General features: G+C 37.8%; 1 protein-coding gene across 3 annotated transcripts in view; it reads left to right on the top strand.

The window, feature by feature from the left end:
• The window catches only part of PIK3CA (phosphatidylinositol-4,5-bisphosphate 3-kinase catalytic subunit alpha), a 40,984-nt gene that overhangs the window by 2,165 nt on the left and 14,871 nt on the right, over positions 1-23,948 (top strand). For all 3 annotated transcript variants that reach the window (XR_012763666.1, XR_012763667.1, XM_075418285.1), the window contains exons 2-7: positions 15,587-16,000; positions 17,528-17,737; positions 18,438-18,688; positions 20,333-20,578; positions 21,430-21,515; positions 23,394-23,499. Coding sequence is in view for 1 of the 3 variants with exons in the window: in XM_075418285.1 (XP_075274400.1) it covers positions 15,649-16,000; positions 17,528-17,737; positions 18,438-18,688; positions 20,333-20,578; positions 21,430-21,515; positions 23,394-23,499 (1,251 nt within the window). In the remaining 2 variants the exon portion in view is untranslated. The remainder of the gene's footprint in view (positions 1-15,586; positions 16,001-17,527; positions 17,738-18,437; positions 18,689-20,332; positions 20,579-21,429; positions 21,516-23,393; positions 23,500-23,948) is intronic.

The raw sequence follows: 23,948 nt of genomic DNA, 5'->3' as shown, positions 1-23,948 counted from the left end.
GTACATGAATAATGAAACTGAGTGGGGTTTTTTTTCTGGAATATTCTTTCAGAAAGGTGGTGTAGCTGAGCTGTTGACAAAGTGATTGTGCTTTATTGGAAGCCATAAAGTAGTTCAATACTTATTTAACTCTTTCACTGACAATCAAGCTATTTCTGCTTTTTGTAAGCAAAATGGGAGATAGTTCTTCCTGGATAGTTCGCTTTTTAAAAGTCGTTGGAAACTTTAGAATAGGAATTTCTACAGCAAGCAAGAGTTTTGTGCTTCACTATCATGCCGTCTCACAAGACCAAATAGATCATAAGATATTTCCAGTTATTGAAAGAAAATTACATCTTTAAAAGGTCTTATTGGGTAAAAAATGGGCTTCCTGATCATAGTTGTTCCTCAGATTCAGATGTGTAGTGTGCTTTTTAATGGCTTGGTGGTGTGTAATGCAATTTTGAACAACCAATAATAAACAATCTTGATGATCATCATAGTTTTAACTCGGGAAGAGATGAACATTATCTTTAAATGGCTAGACAACAAGCCTAAGGCTGACATTTAGTCTGCAAAAACTGCTTTCTTAATTATTTTGTACATAAAAATGTCAGTTCCTTATGTAGGCTTCTAGCCTTCTTGTACAGATTCTTTGGGTACCAGGAATACTCGGATATCAGAACACCTTGCAAACATCAGTTACTTCCAAGCAGAAAACTACTGCTCTTGCTTTTGTTGACTGTTCTGGAGGAAAGGAAGCTGCGATGATGATATGTTAATTCTAAATCACGCAAGAAATACTAGCATCTCCTAGATAGATATTGTATGTAGGTTTACTTTGCCTGGTTAAGTACCCTAATGAAGGTTAACAAAGGTTGTAGTTAATATGGCATTTGAAAAATGTTGTGTTTGAGTGAGGGAAAGCTAAGATTATTTTTTTTGAAACTTTGATACCGATGAGGAAACTGATTTTTATGATTTAGAAGTAGAATGGGAATAATACTGCAAAATTAGTCTTACCAGTTTAGTCTTGCAATACCATTATGAAACTAAGTTTTGTCTTATTTCTTACTGTTTTGTAATTACTGAAAAATGTGTGAGATGCAGTAAATCTCCTAGTTGAGAAAAAATGTGCCATATCTGCATTTTTTGTGTGTGTGATTGATTTGGAGGGGGAGCATTAGGGAAGAAATGAGTTTGTACTTTGGCTAGCTGAAGAAATAGACTTATGGCTTGTAGCATAAGCTAAGGTAGGGTTTGTTGGGTTTTGCAGCCTTTTATGCATTGCATTCCATGTTTGTAGGAGTTTTGTCTTATCCATTTAAAAAGCCAGATATCCAGCTGCTCCAAGTGAGAATGCCTGTCTGAAGTTGTAGCTATGGCTAGAAGAGGCCATAAAAATATTTATGCTAAAACTGAATGGGAATTTTCTTTTGCCCTTTAAATTGAATGTGTCATGGCAAAGAATTCTATTACAAGTTTCTCTTTGTAGTATCCTAATCCAAATGTGAGCAGCAGAGAGAGAAAATAGATTTCTTTCTCTTGATACGTATTTGGAAACCAAACATATGTGAATTGTTTTGAGTACAGGGTTGGTCCAGATCACCTCCAGAGGTTCCTTCCAACTGAATTTATTCTATAAATCTATTTCTGAATGGTTAATGAAGTGTTAAATGAACTAGAAATAATACTCTGAAGTATTAACAAACCACCCACCCCCCCAAAAAAAACCCAACAGAAAACCCCCACTCTCACAGCACAAAACCAAGCCCAACTGGGGGGCAGAGGGAATTAATCACAGAAATGAAATCACAGAATAGTAGGGGTTGGAAGGGACCTCTGTGGGTCATCTAGTCCAGCCCTCCTGCTGAAGCAGGGTCACCTACAGCAGGCTGCACAGGACCTTGTCCAGGCGGGTCTTGAATATCTCCAGAGAAGGAGACTCCACAACCTTCCTAAACTCTTTTAAAAAAAAAAAAAAAAAAAAAAGGGGGGGGGGGGGGGGGGCGGGAAGGGGGATTTTTACAAATCACGTAAGTTAACTTGTGATCAAATGGAAATGAAGCAGAGTGAGTACAGTCTGCGTAGTTCTGGATCTGTCTTCTCAATCTAAGCAGTGCTTAATGGTTTTGCAGCAGCTAGTATATTGTTTTATTTTATATAGCGTGCATTTACACTTCAATTCCAGTTAAGTATTTTTCTGGTTAATTCTGGATGCAGATTTAATGAAAGGCAGTCTGAGAAGCTTACATATTTTAAATAAGAAATGTGAGGGACAGTGGACATCATCACTTGTTCTCTAGTAAAAAGTGTTCTTAAAGCAGTAAAGCGGGGAATAAAAGCACTTAGGAGGCATAATTGATCAAATATACTTGCTGGGAATGTTTATAGTCTGTTTTTGAAAAACTACGCTCAAAGACCTGAACTGTAGAAATGTAAAACCAAAATTCAAAGAAACTAGCTTACGTTTGTGGTATTGAGGAGGAGAGAATGATGAAGTACTGTTGAAGCTTTCGCCTCCCTGGCATGTTGCTAGCTTGCAGCAATAGATGGACGTAAATGAGTGCGTCAGTCTGGTTTAAGAACAGTTGGGTCAAACATAGAACTTGAGGTTCAGTGATCTCTTGTTTCATGCCCCTTTGCCTTTTACCAGTAGAAGGTTAGGTATACCATGAAGAGATAGGGGTTTTTGGGGTTTTTTGTCTATCTAGTAACACATTTCCTTAAACTAACTTCTCCTGGATTTTATGTAGGAAGACTTTGGCAGTTTTGCTTACAGCTTCTGCTTACATTTGCAAATGTAGCTTTTGAGGATTATGAACCACAACATGCATTTGTCGAATACAGGAGACTTATTGAATTGACTAAGACTTACTGTAAAGTTCCCTGAAATTTTGAGATGGCTGAGTCATATATTGGCTGTACATTATGACCGTCTTCTAAGGCAAAGAAACATAGAGAAACATCCCTTGGGTGTTTTCTCTCAAACTCCAAACAGAGAAGAAAGAAAACTGGAAGGTTACCTCCTAGATTGTACAATATGTCAACTTATCTTTCATTGAGAATTAACTATTTTTTCTATTTCCTTACTAATTAGTCAGTCTTTTGCCAATACTTAATGTGGCAATTAATGGTGATGAATGACTCTTGGCCAGTGTGTTCCAAGGCTGTTCCCGATTTTTAACTCTTGCTGTTAACTTGGGTCATGGTCCTTCCAGAAGCATGGATTTTCTGCTGAGATTGCGTTTGTTGTCTTGGAGAAGTGTCTTAAACTATCAGCTGTTTAGCCGTGGATCCTTGCAGAAGACACTAAATCTGTGAGCAAAAAAAATTACTCCTTGTTGCAGCCTTATTACACCTTTTAACTATTAGCAGTCAACAAAGAAACAAGTTCTTGAATGCAAGAAATCTTGAATGTTACTGAAGAGAAAGTATTCAAAATCCGGTATTTCATCTGAGACTAATCAACCAGAAGTAGAAATACCTGCCTGTTCTGTGATCTGAATCTATTAGAACAAAATTTTCTGTACCTTGGGACTTTACATCTGACTTGCTAGAAAAGTGAGACCTATCTCTGCAAAGATGTAGGCAAATTAAACACTGAACACTTGAAAATACAAGTAAAAAGAAAAAAATGTAAGAATGAGCAGAGTAAAGACTGGTTTACCAAGTGAGCAGAGTGGAGATGAATTGCTTCTTTCTCAAACTTTGGGAGAAGGGAAGTAAAAACTTCCATTCCAGATAGTACTCTAACATATGCTTGTTTTGGTCATTAAACTGCTTAGATTATGAAACATACCACTTATTCTTCATTTGTGTATTTATATTCACAGCTCTTAACAGAATAATCAGCAAATGTTGTGGCTGGATTGTAAAAGCGGAAGTGATACCACTAAAACTGAAAATTGCTCTTCTGCTGCCTTCTGAAAAGTTTATGTGGATGTTGAACAATCAGTTCCACTGACCAGTTTATCAAAGCAGTCTGCATGGGTGGAAGGAAAGTCATTAATACGTTGTATTTTATCTTCTTGCAATTTCACGCTGTCACTTCTGAAGTCTCCTTCATAGTACTGTAGAAGAGCACTTGGCCTGAGAAAACCTATAGTGTCTAAGTGAAAGAGCTAATTTTTCAGCAACATCCAGACATGTTGAATAGCCTTAATTGCGGTGTATATTTGAAGGTGTGTCCAAATAGGGTGCCTGTGAGTGCCACTCTTAGTCTAGCAAGCTGGTTACAAAGAATGATTTATAGTAAATTGTTTGTGTTTTGGTGTAAAACAGTAACATGTGAAATTGAAATGCTGTCATTGTAGATGATGAACTTAACCAGTTACGTGATTTTTTTTTTTATAGTGGTTGCTAGCTAAAAGAAAGCACTTGAAGTTGATTTATCTTCGCAAGTAAAATGTTAAAAATTAAACTGTTTTTCTCATGTTGAACTGCTTACCAAGGTTGTGGTTAGTAAAATTCTAATAACTTGTTTTCCTCTTCAACTTGCTCTGACATGGAGGACAGAGCACTGATGTCGTTATCACTGCTCAGCAGCACTCCCTTGATCTTAGATACCTCCAACTTGGAATGTTTTGACGTGTAGGGGAAGATGGCATAACTACCACCAAGAGATAAAGGATGAAAACAGAAGCCAGTGAGCAATGAAATGGCAGAGTTGGTGCATGAAGAAAGGGATAGCAAAACCTATTCCTGATTGTGGAAACTCTTCTTAAATGTGTTGTCAAATTACTTTGCAGTCCAGCTCTTCAACTCTTATTTCATCACCTCTTTTTGAAGGCAGTAGGAGAAGTGTAACCATTACTAGTATAGCTTCTAATCTCTTGCTGTCCTGGTACGTGAACAGGTTATTTAAACATAAAAGATTTGCAGTATAGTCACCCTTCCCTAATTGATGGTTTTTATGGGTTGAAATTAAACCCAGAACATGTAAGCTTTTGTGGAGTCCTGTTCTATCCCAGGGTTAAACTTCACCAGGCTGAAAACTGCTTTCAGTCTTTTTGAATATGCACACCTACAAAAACATTAGCAAAATGTTTCCAAAGAACCATGTATTAAAAACACTTCCTTGTTTGTGCAGATGTGTAAAGTTCTCTTAATAGCAGTGACTGACTACTGCCAGTATCTTTTGGGCTTTTCTTAAATAAAGGTCTTTACAGAGCTCGGATTGTAGTAGTAGGCAGCATGTGCCTTAGTCACAAAGCATTTAATCTGGATGTGAAAGTGACTTTCCAAGTTGGGAAGTTGAGAAATCTTTAAACTATTGTGGAGATATTGCTGGTGTTCACTGTTTAAATACCTATGAGCGTGTGTCACTTTCTTCTTAGGGAAGTTCATGTTAATTGCAAACATTATCTGTTCAGGCAAGTATTAGCTGTTTCTTTCAGATGTGGTAAACATAAATTGGTGATAACCTGACCTTGTTAGAGAAACAATTTGGGTAACAGCTTGAAGTATGGGAAAAAAGAGATGCAGTGACAACATGCTTAATGTCTCAGTAGCCCCACACTTGAAATCATGCCTTTGTGTTTGCATAACATAGGGTTTGCAAAGCAGATGCTTCAAACGGATACGTACAGAAGTGATAAACATTTGATTAAACACTCTGAAGAACCATTTGTCACTGTTTGCCATAGCTGTTTTTATACTTCAGGCTGAAGCATGCAGGACCTAATGACATACATAGACACAATGAATCATGTTTGTTTGCATTTCTTGAACACGAATGCAAATATCTTAGTATCTTGAGTCATGATTCTTGCTTTGGCATTCAACCTGTAAATGCAGGGAGGAGTCCGATTCAACCAGAGTCAACAGCTAGAACAAGAATAAATCTACACTCTTAAAGGTTTTGGATAAATTTTGGTTTCTTTGTAACTTACGTAAAGCAGTTAAATATGCTTACAAAAATCAGTAATTCGATCCACAGATTGCTTCACATAGAAGGCCCAGTTTTCTGATGGGTTTAGGTGCAATGCACTGAAGTGATGTGTGACCTTCAGGGAGACAAAACCTGCTGGGGCACGTAGTGATGCTAAATGCTTTGCAGCCGACTAGTACTCCACTGTGCTGCTCACACTTGGTATGTGGGATCCTCAGGCCAGTCTCACTCTGCTGCTATAGTAAATAAAGGTCTGTTGATGATCTTTTATGGAAAACTGTTGGTGCTTACCTTTCAGCAGGGTTATCATCTGCTGCTAAATAAATATTTAGTCAATCGCCATTGACTTTGTATCACAAACAAGTCTACTGGGGAGTAGTACGTCATTATTCCTAAATGACTCTTGAAAAGATATAGTATTTTCCTGTTGTGATTATAGCTCGTGTAGAAGTAGGCAGCTACTTCTACAGGGCAGGGTTTACAAAGAACTGGATTTGTTTGCCTGCTGTCTTGTTCCACATGTCTTTGTATAGGACAATTTGTGAAGAATTATATTAATTTCAGCTGTTCATAGGGCAAGAGTATTTAGCTGCAGAATTGAAATTTTTCAGTAATGTGGCTGTGCGTTTGTGTTAATTCTGCTACAAACTTCCTTTTCTCAACAAATAGTTTTGAAAAGGGAGTTAAGAAATACCTCAGTGGAGAATGTGTTATTTTGTGGTTTTTTTCAGTTTAGGAGCTTAAAGAAAAAAAAGTACTTCCATGGCTTTTGCTGAGGCACATGGCTCCTTACAAATGCTCTGTCGAAAGTGAAGTTGCATTCCATCCTCTGTTTGCCAGAAAAGACAATGATTGTTGCTAATGGAATTCGCAAAGTCCATGCAGACTAAACCCATACATGTGTAAGTGCTGTTTGGCTGCAGAACTCTGTTAAGATAGAATAAATGTAAAGCTAGTTTATGTTTGGATTAGAGAACAGAAACTTCTGTCTTCCAGTTGACTGTTTTATGCTTCATATGAAAAATCTGCAAAGCTGTAAAGATATTGCTATTAGCTGCCACTCCAAAACTTTTTTTTTTACACATTAGTTGCTCTCAGGTCTGGAGTAATTTAGTATGGAAGAAACCCTTTATCTCAATTTAAAGTTGCTGTCGGATTCCATCCTGGGAAATGTTATGTGGGAAGTATGCAGTATGCTGTAATTTGGTCTGAGTTTGATGTCTTTTTGAGCTGCTTCTTAGTAAAGGACGGGCTCACAGGGTGTATCTCTTGAGTAAAGATGGATATGAACTAATAGATAAAAGTGGGCCTCATCTCAGTCAGATTTTCTTATGAGCACGTATTTCTCTGTGCCTTCCCTGCAGAGAAGCTGACCGGGTGAATGTTGGATACTGAACCCTCTTGATATTGTTGCTTGTGGTAGAGATGCAGGTGTAGCGGTGTGAGGATTGGTGTTTTATTGCCATTCTTTCCCTGCCTGTATAGGTGTGGACTGGGGGAGAGGAAATCTTTCCTCTTTTTCATTGTAAGTGGAGGCTCGTCTTGGTGCAGCAGAGGGAGTTACTTCTAAAAGCCAAGGTGATGTGCCTGGGGAATCAGCACCAGGAAAGGCCCAGTATCCCAATTACAGCCCTGCTACACAGCTGTTCATGTTAGGTGAGGATTCAGACTAGACTGGAGTGCAGAACACCTGGATTCACTCTGCTCCGGCTCCTTGTCTGTGTGCCAGCGCTTCCTGTTTTTAAAGATCCTGTTTACCATCTGGGTTCCAAATATCCCAGGAAGGTGGGAGGATGGGAAGAAACACGGAAAGAAAAGTAAACAGCATTATTTAAGGTGGAGTTTTATATTTTTACATGTATATTCAGCATTTGTTACCTATCTAGTCCAGTGCCATGAAAGACATTCTAGAGTAATCTTTTGTTTACATCATCTTGTGCTAATTTCCAGAACCAGAACATCTCTGTGTACAAAAAGTGGCATTGAAGCCCTTAGCAAAGAGTAGAATATGGTTTGTGGTGTGCTTTTATTTCATGTTCTTTGATGTTCACGTAAAAATGTTTGTCATCCCTATAAAACAGAGTGTTAAAGAAAAATATGTAATCAGAGGAAAACCTTACTTCTGTTGGTGCAAAATGGCATGTTGTTCTGATGTTGTTGCTGAACTTCAAGGTTTTTGATTTAAAGAGCTTGAAAGAATTTGGATGCCGCTCACTGAGCTTCAGAGTGCACACCTAGCTGTGGAGGAACAGCTCCAACCAGAACAGGGCCAGGTGGGAGAGTAATTCTCATCCTGCTATGTAGCAAGCCAAGCTAATTGTTGGAGTCATGAGTAAGCAGATATGTGAAATGTAAAGAGAAGATGCATTGCTTTTCTAATTCTTTGTTGTGCTTTGTGACTAGTAGTCTTCTATAAATAACAAAATCCTTTTCTCTGAGGTGAAGCTAGAAATGGAATTACTGAATTAGTTCGGATGAAGAAGGAAGATTTAGTTCCAGGAATTTCTTTGTTTAACAAAGAGAAAGAAGTCTGCCTTTAACTGGAAGAAAACGTTCTAGGACAGATATGCTACTGTTGGTACGTCGTGGGATCCCTAGGGAAAAAGCACCATCATACTGGGAGCTGTAGAGGTCACCAGCAACTTGCAAATGTTTCTTTCTCGTGATCCTGTTTTCATAGCTCCTGGATAGTGAGTGCAGCTATAAACAATATGCCTGCATGAATGGGAGAGGGCGAGCAAGGAGATTTGAAAATAAAGATTTACAAAGGTCTCTTGGTTTTCTTGGGGGGGGAAGACTCCAGCAATAGTTTAAAACTCTTTTTAAAACTCTTTTTAAACTCTTTTAAAACTCTTTTTAAACTGTTCATCGTTTTCATTTCAGCTGTTTGATCCTATTTTTTTCAAAGTGGCGTATAACATTATATATATATATAACCTCTTGGGCAATACTTTACCGTGAGGTGTTTTCAAGATGACCTCAGCATTAATTTTATTCATGGTGTCTGAAAGTCGCTACAACTATAATCCAATAATATTATCTTCTGAAACATAAAAAAATCTGCGTGTAAGACAACTTTAAAGAAAACAGCTTTGAAATGTAGTCAGCCCCTGTTCTCGTATGTAACTGAACTGAAACTTCTTTTCACTAACTTCCAGTGAGATATTACATTCACAGGAAAGAATGACCTTGTATTTCTGCTGTACTGTAATTGTACAGGTGCTACGGTTAACATTAGGGTTTTTTAGCTCTGTCTAGAACAGGGCAAAGGTAATCAGCACTGTTTTTTACAGGGGGGAAGAAGTAGATAACTACAAATAAAACTGGTAGTGTTACGAAATACTTGCCTATTTCAGAAGGGAGCGAAGAGCTAAGAAGGCATGTTTTCAACTGTTAAATCCTTCTGTTTGTTTCTCTTGAGCTGCTGTTTGTGATCAGATAAGCAATTCTGTGTATCTCTGCCTTTTCTGTGAAATAATAAGGATGAAAGTAATACGCAAGAAACGGGAAGACTTAACTGCAGTGCAGCAGTCTCCTGACTTCTATTCTAAATAAAGCAATATTGCTACTGTTTAAATCTGTGTGTAACAATGTTTTCCTAGAGGACCATTTCAGACAGCTTTCTACTAGTCTTCCTGGATTTTGGAAAAATGCCAGCTTGGCAAGCAGGAAGAACAAAAGCATGGTACTGAAAATATCTAGTGTGGGACAGTCTTACTGTCACCACACAGCGAGTTCGGACAGCAGCAAAATTAGACAACTCTGCCCAGTTTTCCTCATGGTGAGTTTTGGAGTACCCGATGTCTCTGAAGATGAGAATAAAACATTTTGGTCTTTAGAAAGTTTGAAATGTCTGGAACAAAACGGAATATAGGTTCTGTGTTCTGAAAAGTGTTACTTTGTCCCAGGATTTTTTTATTTTATTCCACCCATTTTGTTTTGTGGATTCCATGGAAGTTTAAAAAAAGCTTATTTGGGAACATACCTGTAGTTGATACTTCTGTCAGTTTGATACAGAATCAAGAAAAGCATATAACCTACACAGGAATGCGCAGTAAATCTGAATGTATAAACATAATTGGATTGTTTAATTAGTAGAAGAGTTTTTCTTAAGGCAAAGCTAGGAGTCTAGAGGAAACTTCTACCTGGAAAAGAGATCAAATCCAGACACAAACCTTAATGAGCAGCTCTTTGATATGAAAGATGCCATAAATTATTATAAGACAATGCTGCTGTCTGTGAAAGCAATGTAATGGGATTTGTCTTATGACTGGAAAAACTAATGGACTTCAGTGAAATTATCTGTATATAACATAATTGCCAAATATTTATGTCTGTGGAGTTGGTAGAATGCTTGTGAGTAATCTTTAAACAGTGAAAATCAATTCGCTTCATCTAATCTGTAAACAGGTAGTCTGCAAAAATGAGTCGTCTTTTGGAAAGCGTGGAGAACCCTTCCTTGTTGATAGAGCTCACGAAAGGTCGTTTTTTGTTGGTGCAATGTAGATTCCATCTGTACTAAAGAGCAACAGTCCTTACTTTTAGCAAGACACAAAGTGATCAGTGACACTCCTGTTCAAGATTCTTCTGGTAAAATGTTAATGTACAAAAAAAACTACTTACAGTGGAAAAATTACTGCCAGGGTGTCCTGCTGAGCTGTAGATGCACAGGGCTTTTATGTGTAAAAATGTGGTGAAAACAGCTGCAGTAGCCTCAGATATCTTTAGGAAAAATATATATGAGGTTTGTCCCAAGCTTAGCTTGCTTAAATTATGAACACAGAAAGTACTACTTTGAGTACTAATATTAGGAACCAATATTAACTGTCCTGCAGTACAATTCTTAATGAATTTCTCACTGAGTTTTTTCCTGAAGGGGAAAGAATTCTTTCCAGATGAAGTAGCAGTAAACTTTGCGATGGTGTCCTGTAAACCTTTTCAGAATTAACAGATTTGTATGTCATCAAGAAGGCATTAGAAAAATAATTGTAGGCTGTCACTTGTAATAAAATGTTCAGTAGAATCACAGAATCCCAGCATGGTCGGGGTTGGAAGGGACCTCTGTGGGTCATCTAGTCCAACCCTCCTGCCGAAGCAGGGTCACCTACAGCAGGCTGCAGAGGACCTTGTCCAGGTGGGTCTTGAATATCTCCAGAGAAGGAGACTCCACAGCCTCCCTGGGCAGCCTGTTCCAGGGCTCCGTCACCCTCAGAGGGAAGAAGTTCTTCCTCATGTTCAGATGGAACTTCCTGTGCTTCAATTTGTGCCCGTTGCCCCTTGTCCTGTCGCTGGGCACCACTGAAAAGAGTTTGGCCCCATCCTCCTGACACCCACCCTTGAGATATTTATAAGCTTATATTAGGTCCCCTCGCAGCCTTCTCTTCTTCAGGCTGAACAAGCCCAGCTCCCTCAGCCTTTCCTCGTAGGAGAGATGCTCCAGTCCCCTCACCATCCTCATAGCCCTGGAATGGAATGAAGCTGAGTTAACCATGCTGCTGTAGTTCTGCATGATTCAGTGCTGTGAGGTGATAAAACTGTTACAGTTTACCAAAACCAAATTTTCTAAACGTGAATATCTTATTCTAAATAAGGGAATATACCAGTTATATCAGACTACAGCTGATTTCTATGCTATAAGTAAATAATTATATAAATTAGCATTAGTATGACAAGCATATCTGGAAGCAAGTAGGAATCGGTATTTTGGGAAGTATGTTGATCAACTTCCCTATTTCTTCCTCTGTGTGTATTCATTATTTTTCAATGGAGTTTCAAAGTTTGGTCACTACTAGGTTGGGTGCTCAGATGGTTAGTGATGGGGAATGTGCTGAATGGGTCAGGAAGGCTGTAAGGAGTTGAAAAGGATGCAATTTGATCAGTACGTGTCTTTGAGTCTCGCCTTCCTGACCATCTGTGGTATCCCAAAGCTTTTGGCAGGGGGAAAAAAAGGTTAAGGTGTTTTTGGAAGGTCAGGGATTGCAGGTGTGGTGTAGTGTTTGTTTGAAGTGTTTGCATATACACTTAGTTGGATTTAAATAACATGTCTCTAGATTTCTCTCAATTATAGTCCTTTTACTGTCAAAGAACGTAATTGATTCTATTTATTCCAGGCAGACTTCCAGATTTGAAAGTGTACACAGAAACACAAGCTGCCAACTATACTTCAAAACTGTTTCTGTTTACATTTGTGCTTTCCAAATACAAACCCTGGAGGTGGGCTTACATGTGCAAGTAAAATGAATGTGCACACTGAATGAGTCTGTGCCGTTCCAGCACATGTCTGTATCCCAGTTTAAAACAAAAGCTGCTGTTTTGGTGCAGTTGTTCTAAAAGGAGGGTAGATTTTGGGGTTTCCCTTTTGGACTGTTTGCAGGTCTCTAGAGAAATGGTATTGAGTTGGTGTTTAATGTTTGAAAGGTTCTTTTAAAAAGCCAGAGTTGACATTTATTTTTAAGATACTTCTTTCAAGGGATTTAATATGTATGTGTGTGTCCCAGCCCTGCCTCTGTTTCTTGGTTAGCAAGTTTTGGTGGGGAGGGAGGAAAAATTTGCAGCAGAACCACCTTTCTTGAAGCAGAACTTGGTAAGCACTGCTGCAGTTGTCATCACTCCCCTGTGTAGACCCTGGTGTTCGTCTGACTGCATGGTGGTCTCAATAAGGCAGCTAAAATAGCAGAGGCTATCCCGGGAAAGGAAAAGTGAGTAGTTCTCTGCCACTTTAATCCGTCTGACCCTGTAACAAGGTGGCTCAGGGAGCACGGGTGCCAGGATGATGAAGAATGAGAACGCATGCCTTGGGCAGGGAGAAGATGGGCTCCTAACAACCTCAGTTCAGAGAAGCCTCAGGAAGGTTGTGGAACTGAACTTAAAAGACTGCTGGTAGAAACTCAGTCTGTGTTGTGAACATTTAGTTAGATTGTGGTCCATCTGTATTGTCATTGTTTGTATGTATGGACAGAAAGTTCTTATGACTGCATGTTCTTGTTTTGGCTTTTTTCGTGCTGCTATATACCTTAACAGTAATGTGTTTCTGCCTATGCAAAATGTAAACAAGCATGTGATTCACTGGTATGGAGAGGGAATCATGTTCATGCTTTGCCTGATCAAAAACATGCTGTTTAACCTTCTGTGTATTTCTCTTTAGCTGTGAACAGGGGATAGTTATCAGTAATTCAGAATTCTCCAGGTTGCTGCAGATAGTCTTATTTGGGTTCATTTGCAATGTTTTGTAATTGTAAGTTTTCCAAGTCTGGCTCTTTAAAAACACTGTGAGTGTGCTTGGAACTTTCCATTTTAGCATCCGCTTACTGAGGCTGTTACAATGATGAGGAAAATAAAATAGCTTCTTCAAGCTCTTTTTTTAAAAAGAAGTCAGTTGCAAAGACCTTCTAAATATGCATGAGGTGTTAGTGGAAAAGCATTTTTCTAAACATGCAGTGGCACTTCAGTACTTTTGTTGATGTTTTTAAAAACCCAAACTACAACTACAAAGGAGGGATAAAAAAAGACAACCCTACTGTTACTCAGAGTTGCTTAGGATGTGGTGGATTCAGGAAAACATCATTTTCATTCTAATGCTGCTTTTTAAGAATGAATTGTGGCAAATGCAGATACTGGATGTACTTGGACGAAAAACTTTTGAGAAAATTAAATACCAAGACATAGAAGTACTGAAATTACTATAAGGATTTTATTTTTCATGTATATATAATTTTAATAGATTTTTAATTTTATATAAATGCATAAAATTTATATATATTTATACATATAAATGTGTTGAAAATTTTTCTGTACAAAGGGCAAGCATAGCATTCATTGCTTTTTCACAGTTCTAGCTTTCAGAAAGCTGATGAAACAGAAGAGCTGTGAAGCTATTGGTTTGGGTTTTTTCCCTCCTTTCTGTTATTAAGACACTAAGGTAGAGGGGAATTCCTAGGAAGGTTCTTGACTTAAAAGATGACTAGGAGTGGCTTTAGAATAGTAGCCTAGTAGTTATCCTAACCCTGTGCTTTCAGGACACTTGGTTGATGGAGGAGGCACGACAGACGATGGACTGCTCTTTAGATATCTGTTGATATTACCATCTCATAATGTGTATGCTTGTTAATGAAATTACGGGCCAAGTAGAAGTAACGCAGTATTTGAGATCTGCGTAATGTGTGATGGCCATTGCAGTGACTTACTATTCTGCGATGAGAGCTTAGATCTGTGGTATGTAGTGTAGTGCTGCTCGGTCAGAAAAGCAACTTACTAGGAAAGTGATAAAAAAAATTATGTCACTATGTAAACGCGCACTCAGTTTGGACCTTGAGTGTGGTGTGCAGATAAGGTTGTTCCCCCTGTACGTTGCAAATAAGGTATGGTGAAGGTGAAAGAGATACAAAGAAGTTGGCAAGGATTTACAAAAATACGGAATTACTTTTGGGTGGAGAAGTGCTAAATAACCGGGGCCATTATAGAAAAGAACTAGTGGGGAAGACTTCATGGATCTCTGTAGAGTTAAGAGCGGCTGAATGCAAAGATAAGGAACTTTGTTTCATTACAAGAAATTTAGGATGTCAGGTGCAAGTAGCAGGCTTCAGAACAAACAAAGAAAAGCAAATATTTTGTAACATGGAATATTCTTCACTATTGACACAGGATGCCAACAGTTTGCGTGTGAAAACTTCCTGGACAAACTCAATGGTTGTTCATGGATTTCTTTCACAAAGACATAAATATTGCTTCTGGTTAAGGAAATTAAAAATAGGCAGCGATTAGGAGAGTTTATTGATGAAGTATCACTGTGAGCGTGCCTAGTTCTTCTGCTCTGCGTTTAGGATCTGTTCTTGGCCACTGGGCTATAAGGCATCTCTGCTCTGTCCAGGTACGGTTTTTCTTGGACCTGCTCTTAGCTGGCTCAAGGCAGCGCTGCTAGGTGAGATGTGTTCTGCTTCTTTCCTTTGACTTGGCAGAGACATGCATGTGGCTGCCAGAGGGGACTAGAACAGGGAATTGATCCTAAATGAAACAAGCCCAACCAGTAAGTTTTAATGAAGCTCAGTTCTTCTGTCTCATTCATGGAAAAAAGGGTGGTTTGCTTGTGTAAATAGAGTATACTGATCTAAAAAAGCTAAGGCCAAGTTTTGTGTATATGTGCATTCTTAAAATCAGGTTTAGAGGTTTTGGTAAATACTACTTATATTAGTGGTGTTTGAATACTTAGGAGGTTTGGGATGAGAAATAGGGTTGTTTGTTTTTTTTTTTAATAATTGAGGCATTGGTTTGGCTAAACTGGGCAGAGCTGATGGTCTGTATCTTATCCAAATGATAATAAATATTTCTCTTTCCAAATTAAAAATGTGAAGAACTGGGTTTGAGATTCCTTAAAAATTGCTGTAATAATAATTTGAATATTAGATATTTTCATCCTCCATGCTATTTAAGTGTTCTAAATTATAAACTTCAGGTAAAAAAAAGTAATCCTCCATTTCAAGACCATATGCATATTGGCATTTTTTCCTAAACTAATGTGGTTCTGCTATTAACTCTTATTGGAGTATATATTTACATCAATTGCAAGTTCTTTAGACATCAGTTCTGTCAAGTCTCTTTATGAATGTAAAATAGAGCTGTGAATATTCATTTACAGTTATAAGCATGTTTGAACAATATTATCTGAAATTCGTTACGATATTTGTATTTGAAATTTTTAAATTTCTGATTTTTACATAGGTTTACTTGTACAAATCACTGCTTGAAAAACTTCCAGTACAAAGTTATCTAAAGACTTTACAATGCCTCCACGACCATCATCTGGTGAACTATGGGGCATCCACTTGATGCCACCGAGGATCCTTGTGGAGTGTCTTCTCCCAAATGGAATGATAGTGACTCTAGAATGCCTCCGTGAGGCCACCTTACTGACTATTAAACATGAACTCTTCAAAGAAGCAAGAAAATACCCTCTCTATCAGCTCCTTCAGGATGAATCTTCTTACATTTTTGTAAGTGTTACGCAAGAAGCAGAGAGAGAAGAGTTTTTTGATGAAACACGGAGACTTTGTGACCTGCGACTATTTCAGCCTTTTCTAAAAGTCATTGAACCAGTAGGTAACAGAGAAGAAAAGATTCTTAATAGAGAAATAGGTGAGATTATCTTTATTTAAACATAGCTAATCTGTTTAACTGGCTTCTCTTCAAAATACAAAACAAAATTGAAATGGGTTTTTTATCACCTGTGTCTGTCAAAAGTTTGCATTTCGTAACTGTCAGCTGTTGCATCAGATGTCCAAAGATGCTGATCATAGTAAAGCTGACGTTCATAAACTGTGAATTAAACTTTTTTGCTGTTCTGTTTCATTCACACATAAAGTCTTTCCTTTGTAGATATTTACAGTTGTATGTGGGTTAGAGGATATTTTTTGCTTGTCTCTTACTAGCAGGATTTGATGCTATTACAGTGAAGCCTGTTCTATTGTTCAGGAAGTCAGTTGGTTTGGAAGTTTATGGAATTGTAAATTCTGGATTTAACTGTGAATCTTGAACCACATTTGCGATAGCACACATTTTAATACTGCTCTAGCTTGCCTAGAAAGTAAAATTTCAGAAGTGAGGTGTTTTTTGCTCCCTCTTTCCAAAAAAAAGAGCATGGGGAAGCAAACAAAAAAAATCTTGAGGTTGGAGGAGGAGAAGGGAGACAAATTGTGATGTTTTGAATCATCTCTGGAGTAGTTTATCATTTTTCATCATACATTGAGAAAGCACAGGAAGACTAGCATGTGTTTCAGCATCTAGGTTAAGTGTCTAAATTCAGGCAGTACAAACATACCCACTCTCGTTTAGTTGCTAACAGATGTACATTGCAGTGGTAGGGGCTTGTCAACTGGAAATACTTGTTCAGGGGTGCTCCCAATTGTTAAATTATTTAGTTGTTACGAAAGCATCATAAGTAAACTACTTCTGTTTTACAAAACTTAACCTATTCGGGGCTTAGGGAGAACAGTGCTTAGCTAACCATGCAACAGGACAGTTAGAAGTTTCCATCTGAACATTCATGCATAAATAATTATGCAAGTAATATCATTAAAGTAAATGGAATTACATCTGGGACAAAGGACCTGAGAGAAATAGACTGCTATTACATGAATCTATGCCAAAGAGTTAAGTTCAGTATCTCTTTGAGTGCTTCTCACATCTTTAAATAGTGTAGTTACTCAAAAAAATTGAATAGCTGACACTCAGTTGTAAGCAAAGTTGATTATGGTCCTAATAGCTACCAATGATCCTGCCAGGGTTTCAGAAGAAAAGTCACACCACAGCTCCTCTGGTCCACTTAGGAAATTTTGTGCTGACTTCAGAGGAGGTTTATTACTGGTCCTTTTCCTTCAGGAGGAGTGTTAACTGTGAGAGTGGTGATTTAAGGCTTCCAAGATATTCAATGAATGTACACCTGTTTTCTAATCTTTTTTGTGACTGCTGAGTGCACTTAACTTTAGAACTGCATTGGTCTTAAATGAAATAAAACAATTATGTATGCAAGTAAAAGCCGGTGGTTAACACAAATATTTTAGATTGTGTTTTGCTTAAAGTATGTTTTTTCTGTCACTAATAGAAGGGATCTTTGGCTTTAATTACCAGTTATAATTGTTTCCTCATACTTCTTCAATGCTGTAGGTTTTGCTATTGGCATGCCTGTCTGTGAATTTGACATGGTTAAGGATCCAGAAGTACAAGACTTCAGAAGAAATATTCTTAATGTTTGTAAAGAAGCAGTGGATCTTCGAGATGCCAATGCACCACATAGTAGAGCATTATATGTCTGTCCTCCAAATGTAGAGTCTTCACCTGAGCTACCCAAACACATATACAATAAGCTAGATAAAGGTAAGATAAATATTTACAGTAGAAACAATGGGTTTTTCCAGCAATTGAAATCAAAGAATACAGCTGGTGACTTAGGTAAATCACTGTTTTATGTTCTGTATTTAGTACACTAGCAGTATCTTACACCTTAAGTTATTCAGAATAACTTTATTGATGAAGTGTAGATTTAAAAGCAGGACAACAACTTTTAAATACAATTTTTTGCTATTCTAATAACTATACCTTGAAATATAACTTGGTAAATAGGTGATTTTTTTTTTTTTTTTTTTTTTGGTAACGGACAGAAGCAACTTGTTAACTTTGCATTTTTCTTTGACATTCAGAAATCTGGAATTAATGATGCTGAATCACCGGGTTGTCTTGCAATCCTCAAATATGAAACAGTTACTGCTGTTTTCTGAAAGGCTGAATAGTCAGTAGTATTTGGTTAATAAAAATATTCTTAACCTCAAGGAGTAAAAGTTTGAACTTACGCTAGAGTCAAAAGTAAACTGAGCGCATGTAGTTCCTTGCAGAAGTTACAAACCCTCTGTCAATTTGGACTATGAATCTTGTCTACATCTTCAGTAGTACTGCAAGCAGTTCTCTGTTTGGGAAGGGGAGGACTTGTTTGGTTTGGGTCTTTTTGGGTTTGTGGTTTTTGTTTGCTTTAAAACTGTATTGAAAATGATTGTGTAATGTTATTTTACACTTATTCTAGGGCAAATTATAGTGGTGATATGGGTAATAGTCTCACCAAACAATGATAAGCAGAAATATACCTTAAAAATCAATCACGACTGTGTGCCTGAACAAGTTATTGCTGAAGCAATTAGGAAGAAAACACGAAGTATGTTGCTGTCATCTGAACAACTGAAACTTTGTGTCTTGGAGTACCAGGGCAAATATATTTTAAAAGTGTGTGGCTGTGATGAATACTTGCTAGAAAAATATCCACTGAGCCAGTATAAGGTGAGTAACATAATGGATTTATTTTGAAGTACACTAAAATAATGCAGTTTTGTGAGGGAGGAAAGTGGTCAGTTCTATGACTGGCTTGCTTTTTCATTAAATTAATCCAAAACATAGGAAGTAAAAGTGTTATTTGTCTTTAAACTAATTGGCTAATGCATATGTGTAGTGTACATATTTGTTGCTGTATGTGCTTCAAAAGAGACGAAGGGAGAAAAGGTAATTTAAACTAGATTTTTAATCACTAGTGTAATTTTTCTTCTATGAATGAAGCAGTTTACCTCCAACATTGGTGATAAAGCAGTGGTAGGTACTTTCAGAAATGTCCTAGGTTTCTGATGGCAAGAGATGAGTTATGATTGAGTGGGGCTGATGTAATATAAAAGGAAATTTGGTCAGATGTTAAATTATTAAGTAGCCATTTCTACTATGAATCTTGTCCCTTCCCCTTTTAGAGACGGAAAAAATCTGAACAAACTATTTGTTTTCCTATTACTTAAATCTTTAGATGTTCCCATCTTATTAAAGGAGAGATAAACTTCCAGCACTGCATATATCATTGTTAAATCTTCCTTGTGCCTGGCTGTCCTTCATTGTCTGGGCTTCGTTTCTGCTGTGAGAGTGAGAACTGCTGACAGAAGAGCATCTGAGCAGCCCTCTCTGGAGCAGACAACAATGTCACCCTGTAGATTTCCTGACAGACTGCTGCTGCTTCCTCTTTGAGGAATGAATTGTTGTAATAAACAGCTTCCATTCCTTCATCTAAAATGGTTGACTATCTACTCTCGAGAGCAATGCGGGAGAGGAGGAGGGTGGGGGCTCCTGAATAATGGGAAAAGCAGCTCTATTCTGCAGGAGCTGGGGAACAAGTGCAGGCATACATGAATGATTTTGCACAGTCATCTTGAGTTCAAACACTAAACCCGTTTGATCTAACGTGGTTTCTTCTGAAGTATCTGGTATGCATTTACTGTGCCGCAAAAAAAGCTTACTAATTACACTCCAGGGCTGGACCTGTCTTAACGCATTGTATTTTGTGGTGCTTTAGCCAGACTAAATGCTCTCAGCACTTGGGCTGTACCGTGTCTGTTCAGGACTTGCAGCTCGTGTCTGTCGGGATCAGTGCTGAGCTGAAGGTAACAAGCACAACTGAACCAAAAATAGGTCGGTCTGTTGTTTGCGTTGTGCTGTCTGCCTGTGACTAGGAGTATCGGAGCCACCTGTGCTGCCAGGTCTGCACAGCAGACTAGTACAGCAGCCTGCTATGCAACAGCGACTAAACTGCTTCCAGGAGCAGCTTGAATCTGGAAGCAGTCGCTTTTGTTTGTGGTGCACTACGCCGGAGCCAAGGAGCAATACAAGAAACCTGACTAGTAATTTTTTAAGCTCTGTTTTCTATCTACAGTTCAGCCTTCCACTAGTGTAGATGATGTTCTTATCTTAAAATCTGTGTGAAGTGTTACTGTGCAATCTTACCCAACGACGTATTGAGACCGTTGGATGTTATAACTATAAACACTGTAAAGAGTGTACATACAAGGACAGTGATAAGCTCTTATCTATTTTCCTGAATGCTTTTAGGTATAGATTACCAAGAGCGTATACTTTGAAAACATACTGAATTTTGGTTTTGTTTTCTTGCAGTATATAAGAAGCTGTATAATGCTTGGTCGCATGCCCAATCTGATGCTGATGGCTAAGGAAAGCCTGTACACCCAGCTGCCACTGGACACCTTTACGATGCCGTCTTATTCCAGGCGTATCTCTACAGCTACACCCTACATGAATGGAGAAGCTACAGCCAAATCCCTCTGGACTATAAATAGTGCTCTCAGAATAAGAATCCTCTGTGCAACTTATGTAAATGTGAACATTAGAGACATTGACAAGGTAAGGCAAATGGTGTGTGGCATCACGTGGTTTTCAGCAACTTAGGGTTTCTCTCGGGTTTTCTGTTCTGTGTTTACATTGGAAAAGAGGTGTTATTTAACATGTTAGAAAATTAGACCACTTTGTTATGTAAGTATTCAATTCTAAAAAGTACAGCCATGTTTAAGCATCTAAAAACTTTTGTACACTACTTAAAAATCATGAGTTGTGGTATTTAGCTAAATATTCAGGCTGACGGGAGCAGGAGTCAGTTTGCATAGTTCACTTCAGCCAAGTATGTAATGGATATAAAAAACCCCGTGTTGTTACCTGTATTCTGTTGTGTTTAAGATGCATTAAAGTAATTGGCAATACTTTTGATGAGAGGATGCTGGATTTCTATCTTTATTTTTGAAAAGGCAAGTATGGGGAGATCAAGGAGAAAAGGCAGGTAGGGTTCAATCCCACTGAAGACATATTACGAGCCTGGCTCGCAAACTTTCTTGGAATTTGTTAGGTCTTTTCTTTCACTATACTGTGGCACAGGAAGAATTGAGAATAAATTCCAGGGTTTTTGAGTGTTCATTTCAAGGTTATTATGGTATTTCTTAAGAACTAGTTTTGCAATTAATGAGGAAAAAGACTAAAACGTGTTTTCTAGAAGGGTATGCTTGTAGACTGTGCTTCACTGCTTTCAGAGCATGAATGAATTTGAGTTGGGGTGTGGTGGGGCTGTTTGGTTTTCAAATTTGTTTTTTACTTGATGAAAATGAAAGAGTAATGTGTTGTAATCATAGTATATGTTGATAGCAGTGAAAAAATTTGTTCATGGTAACATTTCAAAGGTAGTACTAATATCGACATTTTTTCAGATCTATGTTAGAACAGGTATCTACCATGGAGGAGAACCTTTGTGTGACAATGTGAATACTCAAAGGGTACCTTGTTCTAATCCCAGGTATGCTAAATACTTGAATGACTATAGAGAGCCTGACTTCCAGGGTGTCATAAATGATAGCACTGAAGGAGTAAAGGCTCGACTTAGCCATTATTCTGGTAGAGCTCCTTGCTGGGAATTCCTTGCCATAAGTCTTGTCAAAATAGTATTACATATCCCTATACTAATAGATAGAATTAATTCAAACATAAGTATTTTGTCTCGCATATAATAATATGGTTTTGTTACCGAACAGATCTGTTTTACATGTGCATTAACAGTTGCCTCTGAAACTCCAGTATCATTACTCGTAAATACTGTGAAATCAGCATAGCTCTGGGCAACTGAGCTCTGGTTTTGCCTGTGGATCAATAGCAGGTGTTCCAGTTGCAGGTTCATATTTCACTTTCGGCATGAGGCAATGTGATGTAATGTAACCTGCAGATTTGTTTTGGTGAAGTTGTATACTGTGTGCTAAGGCAAAACCACTGAGTGTGGAGAGATGGGTATCGTGGCTAACGTGGAAGGGACTGCCAGATCTGGGCTCATTATTTTCAGGAGATTTGACCTACCATCAATATTATCTGGAAAAATAAATCATATGAACTTAAAAGTGCAAAAAGAAGTTTTATATGAGCATATTTAAATGTATTGAGAAGTATCTCAAAGATGTTCCTGTAACTTTGACTAATGAGGAGGTGTGAAATTTCAGTATCTCCTAGGATTGGATGCAAAGTATGTGTTCAGAAGTATTTCTTGAATTTTCTATTTTGCTTGATGTCTTTATTAATGCATTTTGAAACTTTTAATTTTGTCTGTACCTTTTCTGTTAATGTGATTAACTTTTATAATTAGAGGGCCTAATAATATAGGTAGTTGTTGAAAAATAGACTCTCCCTGTGAGTTGCACCAAATATAGCTATACTTAAACTGATAGTTTAACTCTTTTCAAGAGAAAATCTTCTTTGAAAGGTGGTGAAGGGTATAGCTTGAAAACACGGATGTAATCAGAGAGCTGTATTATGAAATGTACACATAAGAAAAGTGAATTAAAGTTTATCTGCCAATTTCTTCATTCTTTGAGAAGGGTTTGGACAGTTATTTCTTTGTAAAACTCTGGTTTTAGTAGCTACAGGCACGCTGTAAAATTAATGCTATCCTTGGAAGCTGCTGCTGCTTCTTCCAACTGAGAAAATCCAGCATGGCAGTCAGCGTAGGAAAAGAAACTATATTCAGAAGTTGAGGTCTACCAAGTGAGATAAAGTCTATTTAGAGAAGTTAATGACAAAAAAAATGTATGTTCCTGTAGAACCAATCTGTGCTCTTATAACTAAGATAAATAGAATAATATTTGAGTTAGCAATATTGCTTTGAATTTCTACATTGTATTTCTGTGTTATATTCCCATCTTTCAGTTACCTTTTTGTTTTCTAGCAGTTCAAATTTAGTGGAGTTCTGAAAGCTATGCCACACTTTTTTCCACTTGTTTTTTGTTTTTCCCAAAGGGAAAAATATTTCACAAGCTAAGCCTTACATTAGTGTAGCACATATGCAGCTCCATTATCTTTAGGTTGTACCTGTGCTGACAGTTGCAGTCAGTAGGTTTGCGAGAGTGAAAGTGTGAATGAACCTGTTAGTTGCAGGAATTGAACCTAGCATGACTTTTTAAATGGTGTTGGTGCTAGAGGGCTAACTGGGCAAGCTTCCCTTCCCAAAAGCAGTAGTTGTGGTCAAATGTGTGTAGGAGGGCCCTTCTTCACTAAGAAAGTGTACTCTTGATGCACATATGCCGCTTAGGTAGGAATGTAACAAATACTTTTTAGTATAACTGCTGATTAAATGCAGTTGTCTTCCATGCTGTCTTTAAGCTGGTTTTATTCTGCTTTTTAAATGTTACAGATGGAATGAATGGCTATTGTATGACATGTACATTCCTGATCTTCCACGTGCTGCTCGGCTCTGCCTTTCTATCTGTTCTGTTAAAGGCCGGAAGGGTGCTAAAGAGGTAAAATAGTTCATGGCTTCAGTACACTACTAAACAAAACTCAGTTAAGTCAAATTTGGGAAGGTATTTGGTAAATGCTGTCCTGGCAATGAGTCTTAGTGCAACTTTTTATTTTAATCTGATTAAAATAGAGGTTTTTCTTTTCTTGTGTCTTACTCAGACTGCCACTTTTTTGTGGTCAGAAATTAACACAGAAAAAAGCTTATCCATTCAACACTCTAAATAGCGTCTATACTGTATTGCTAGACACAAAGATCAGTGTTAGCATTGAGATGCAAGTGCCTTTAAAGTGAAGTTTCTAAACCTATGTGTAACTTACCTATTTATTAAAAAAGGGCAGTGTTTATACTCAACTCTACTTTAGAGTTGATTTTTAAATCTAATCTAATTTTAAATTCTAGCATTTGATGCAAGATCCTAAATAGTAATTTTTAAGAATCTGTGTATGG

This window comes from Opisthocomus hoazin, chromosome 4, assembly GCF_030867145.1.
Source record: "Opisthocomus hoazin isolate bOpiHoa1 chromosome 4, bOpiHoa1.hap1, whole genome shotgun sequence".
Lineage (NCBI taxonomy): Eukaryota > Metazoa > Chordata > Aves > Opisthocomiformes > Opisthocomidae > Opisthocomus > Opisthocomus hoazin.
The sequence above is the reverse complement of the archived record's forward strand: the minus strand, read 5'-3'. Positions and strand labels throughout refer to the sequence as shown.